Source organism: Geospiza fortis, unplaced genomic scaffold, assembly GCF_000277835.1.
Source record: "Geospiza fortis unplaced genomic scaffold, GeoFor_1.0 scaffold173, whole genome shotgun sequence".
NCBI lineage: Eukaryota > Metazoa > Chordata > Aves > Passeriformes > Thraupidae > Geospiza > Geospiza fortis.
In genome coordinates this window covers 6272857-6278242 of record NW_005054334.1, presented here as the reverse complement: position 1 = coordinate 6278242, position 5386 = coordinate 6272857, and the positions used below count along the sequence as shown (strand labels likewise).

Sequence of the window (5386 nt, the reverse complement as noted above, 5' to 3'; positions counted from 1 at the left end):
ATTTATACCCATATGCATGTACATATATATTTATAAAAATATATAGGGTTTGGCATGGTTAATACCGGCAAGAAAATTCCTTACTAACAAGTGGAGTAGCTTAGGAAGGTTGTATATCCAGCACAGCTAAATCTACATGGCACGTGTATAATTCCCATCAAAATTAAGCTTTTAAATTTGGCTCTGTTGAAACGCAGCCCTTCCTGTGGCCAGTCCTGTACCATCATACCACTGCTTTGCACAGCACTGAGAGGGACCTGCCCAGCTGCTAATAAGCAGCAAGGGCACTCCTGTCTCTGGGAGGCAGAGATAATTCCCAAGGCCACTCCTCTGCTGAGCCCGTCCAGCCCAGCAGGCAGCCCAGGCAGCTGTGGAGCTGTTCCAGTGCCCTGACAAGTGAGGCAATGGGAAAGGGGCCATGGGCAGCAATGCAGGGTGTGATGCGCAAAGCCACCACATCCCAACAACCCAGCAGGGTGACCTCTGGCAGCACTGAGGGGCCTCAGCACAGAGAAACATCCACCTCTGAGTTCCCTGGCACTGTCTTCTTAAACCAACACACAACAGGCAATGCATGGTGCTCTGTCGAACAACTGAAAAGCACCAAAATCTCTCCATTTCAGCATTCACTGGAGACAGAAAAGGACATTGCATAGGTGCAGAAGAGAAGCAAGGAGGTCTCTAGATAATCTGCTGCACTCTAATTTCTCAGAGATACTGCAGGGGATGGAGAAGAATGTTTGTTTTACCACCAGTTCAGGAGTCCACTGCATGTAACAGTGTCTGTGGCCATGCTGGCCTTGGGTCAAAATCCAGAACTGATTTCTGGCCCCAGCACAAAGAGGTGGCTGGAAATCCTCCAATGTCAACAGCAACTCTGGCTGTCCAAGCAAACATTCACTTGCAGTGACAGAGGCATATCAAAGCGCAGCCTAAGGAGCAGAGAGACAGCCTGCTGGAAACCCTCAGACAAAGAGTGTTTCTACCCTTCCATAATCAAGGACAAAAGGATGCCATGGATAGTAACTTTACCTGATTTCTAGAAAGCAACCTGACAAATGAATGAGATAAAATCTACCTGGGTCCACTAAGCACAATAACAAAAATCCCTGGGCCACATCATACTGGAGACAGGGAAATATTTAGAGGAGGTCTGAGCCCACAGTTGCACTGTTCCTGTAATCTTGTCTCAGGTGTCCACTACTGTCCATCACAGGGACAGGGCACCAAGCTAGATGGACCTCAATGGGACAAAATGTCTAACATTTCTGAAAATCAGTCACCAGTATTTGCCTGAACATTAAGGTGTTTGCTGCCCCAGCCACAGGAACACATAATTTTCCTCAGGTAAGCAGGCCCCTTGTTTCTACATTAACACAAATACATTGCTCAAAGCCTCTCAATGGCTGGAACAAATGAAGGGGATTATTTCATCAGCTCCTGTCTCTCACAGTCAGATAATGCAGGGCCACACCAGGATACCCAAAATAGTGATTTATTGGAAAAAGCATTATGACTATTTATAAATGCTGTGACATGATTAGTACCCCAAAGAGAAAGATAAACTGGCAACCTACGGTCTAGCAAATCAACTACTCCCACTGAGCTCACAAAGTCAGTGATCAGAACAGAAGCTGTAAATCACAATATTATTATTTATTTATTTATTTCAAAGCTAGAAAATGCAGAAAAAACACAAGCATCTTTGTGTGTACAGAAAAGGCAATTCAGTTTGCATAAGGCTTTGACATTATTTAACAATGTTTATGAAATTCTATCCTGCCTGCCTGATGCAAAAGGCCAGTAGCAGGGCTGCACAGGCAGAGCCTACAGATGTTTACTCTCACTGTTGGGTCTGAAGCTCTCAGTCTCTGTTCAGAGGATATGCACTTTATAAAAGAACCACACCATGCTGCTAAGCTCTGCAGCTCTGTTTATACCAGGTTTATTACTGGCATCTGAGATTCCACAAGATAAATTTTGAGAAATTTCAAGGTTTTGATTATTGAAGGACACGTCTCCAGACTGTATCCACAAAAGCTCCAAAACAAACCTGGGAAGGCACAAAATGGACAATACTGTGCTCCTCCATTCCTCACCCACACAGGTTAAAATAATCTGGGACATGAACAGTCCCTTTGGATTCAGGTACAAGCTTAAAAGGACATTTGCTGCTTCAAAAATTCCTTCAAAAGCCTAATTTTTTGTTTGTCTCGATTTCTCCTTTTATTCTTCCTCCCCTGCACTGCAATCACTAACCACAGCCAATAGCTTTTCTCTGTCATTGTTGTTTGGTTTTTTGCTTAATTAAATTATATCTGCTCTTTTTACCCATCCTGAACTAGCTGCTCTTGCACAGAGGTGACTGAAACTCTCATGAAGTTCACAGCAAAGCTCTTATATGTCTCAGCAAGAGAAAAAAGGAAAGCACATCAAAACCTCAGGTTTTCTCCTTTCCCTGCTGAGATTTGTTTTCAGAAAGCAGGAGCACGTGCAACAGCTTCAGCAGCCAGAAGCCACAATGCCAGCTGACAAATGTCTCTTTCAGCTCCAGGGGAAAATGGCTTTTGGAAGCACCTGAGCTGCAGGGCACTTCACCACCAGAGGAGCACACCTCTTCTAGTGCAGGTAAAGAATTATACACACCCAGCAGCAGGGTAAGTGCTCCCACTGTGGGCACTCTGGTGTGTCCCTGGCAGAACCAACAGCTGGTTTGATGCCTGACATTTCAACATTGCCACTCTTCTGAAACATGACCCACACTTGCTATTGTATTTGAAGTTTCCAGAAGGCTACTGATTATTTGACCCAAGTCCCTGTTTTCCAGACAGCCATGTTTTCCTCCTCTAAAGAAAACAGCTGGTCTGAGTAGCCCTTCAAAAATTGACACCTTTTAAGAAAAGCTTTTTAGATTGGCACCTATGGTAGTTTCACCATATTTTCACCATTCTTCAAATGCACTCTCAGATCACAAGTAATAAGCATCTGCTTTCTCCCAGCCTTTAATTTCTCTAATTCAATTAGATAATCACACACATTTCTGCTTTGGCCCTTGCATAGGCTAGTTTTAAAGAAATGCTACACAAGAGTAATAGGAAGGGGAAGAAACAATCTTGAGGTCTCCAGGTCACATTGTCCAGCTGCTGGCTGAGATGGAGATACAGCACACACCAAAACACCTCTCAAAAAAAGAAAGCTGCAAACAGAATCTGGATCTTTCTCTGAATGGCGTTTCTCAGACAGATGACAGAAGCGCTGATCTTCTGCACATTCTGAATTAATGAAAAGGACGTTTATTTTCTCTGCGCTGTGTTGGCAGCAATGCCCGTGTCCCTTTAGATTGTTTGTGGAATGGCAAAGATAAAAGCAGCATTTTACAGCTGCAGCAAACTGAAGGAGATAAAAAAGTCTCTGTATGCACTTTTGTCATGTTCCCCTGCCCATCTCAGGTGAGACTAATAGTCTGCCTACACTTGGACGTGACTCCTGTCAGGCACCAGCCAATTAAGTACTTTTGGCTTTCTCAGCACTGAACTCTGGAAGCACAAAGGAGATAAAAACAAGCCATGGAGAGATCAAGAGAGTCTGTGTGGCTGAGGACTTGGTCTGGAATGAAGGAGCAGGACCACTGGGAGGGTCAGCAAGTGCTCTTCTAAAATGATTTTTATGGTCCATAAAAGACTAAGGCATAGGCATGGAAAAAGGCAGTGATATTTTTTTGCCTCTGTTGAATTCTTAGTTTATTTTATAAAGAGGACAAACATAGTGTGGGGAGGTTATCAGAGCAAGGCAGCACCACGGGGAGCCAGATGTTCACTCCTTCACAAACCAGACCTCATTGCGGCGTCCGTAAGGCTTCATGGGGGGGTCATAACCATTGCACAGGTAGGAATCCTTGTGGTAGGCAGCATCACTCCCCAGAGCAGCCTTCAGCTTGGCAGCATAGCTCACATAATCTGCCTCTTTGGCATAGCCACCAAACTGCCTGCAAAGAAACCAGAGAGCAGTTGAGCAGTCCTGGAAAAGCAAAGAAGGAAGAGAGAGAGAACAATACACAGGCACAGTATATTTAGACACGCATTTTGATCCAGGCCCTGCCAGCATGCACTCACTCATGTGTGCACTGTTCATTGTGAAGCAGCACACTTCATCTGTCCCAGATGAAGTACACAGCCAAGGGTGACAAGCAACCTGACAAGTGCATGAGATAAAATCTACCTGGGTCCACCAAACACAATAATAAAAATCCCTGGGCAGTCATCCATTGGGAGACCCCAAAGATATCCCCCCAAACAGCCCCACGTATGTCAGCCAGCAGAACGGCCCTGCCCTGTGAATCAGCACCATATCAGAGAAACAACTTTCTAAAATACAAGGTTATCTCCAAGTCAGCTCAGCCCACAGTCCCCACCAACGGTGTCAACAACCATGCTCACTGTGGTGTGAAGAACCGTCTGCTGGAAAGATCATGAAGGAAAGCAAAACTCGAGCTAGCCCAAGAAAAAGGGGAGGTAGGAACATACAATTGGCAGTTACAGAACACAATGCCATTTAGAAGGGGTGGACTGAAATGGGTTTGGTTTATGTCGACCTCCCACCAACAGGAACTGTTTCCAATCAGCCTGCACCTCACCACCCTCCCTCAGGGCTGAAATTTGAGACAAAACAGGATGATATTGCAGAAGTGGCCCACACCCAGAGCAAAGGCCAAGCAGCAGTTGGAGGCAAGAAAGAAGTCAGAGTCAGCCAAAATAGTTCAAGAAAGTAGGCAGGGGAACCTCCAAAGGGTAAAGACAAGGTGAAGAGCTTAATGCTGTGGTGATGCTAGCATGAGTCCAGGCTGTCAATCAACACCCCAAGACATTCAAAGGTGACTTGAAGCAATGCAGTGGCCTCTTTGTTTCCATGGTGGAGTCTGGTATGAGTCCATCTGAATAAGGCTTCAGTGGACAGTTTGTGAACTGCACCAAAGAGCATTCTTAATGACTTCCCCAGAAAGTGGGGAAAACAATAGATTCATGCAATAGAAATGGGACAGTATCTTTCAGGGCTAGCCTCCATGCTTGTTTACCCAGTGGAAAAAAATCCATATTCCACATCAGTGCAGCATGACCAGGGGTAAGAAGTGACATAAAACACCTGTCTTCAGTCTAGACATACTCCTCCATCTCCTTCTGCCACATGCACCCTTGTACAGCAAGTCACCTGGTAAAACAAACACTGCTTATCAGAGCACCCAGAAGGCCTCATCACTTGAGACTGGAGATCCCAGGATGCATTCCTTACGTGGAATAAACGGTCATCCCCTGTCTTTCTTCAATCTTAATGCTTTCATCAGTAGGACATGGAGGGCTGTCTTGAAACTGACTCGGGATCCGCAGAGAGA

General features: G+C 45.2%; 1 protein-coding gene across 1 annotated transcript in view; it reads right to left on the bottom strand.

Moving 5' to 3' along the window:
* Positions 1-1635: 1635 nt before the first annotated feature.
* Positions 1636-5386, bottom strand: part of HEBP1 (heme binding protein 1) — a 5676-nt gene continuing 1925 nt past the window's right edge. The window contains 3 exon segments of the mRNA XM_005431651.3: positions 1636-3985; positions 5287-5383; position 5386. The exon segment at position 5386 is cut by the window's right edge and continues 68 nt beyond it. Of these exon segments, the coding sequence (XP_005431708.1) occupies positions 3814-3985; positions 5287-5383; position 5386 (270 nt within the window). The 3' untranslated portion in view covers positions 1636-3813.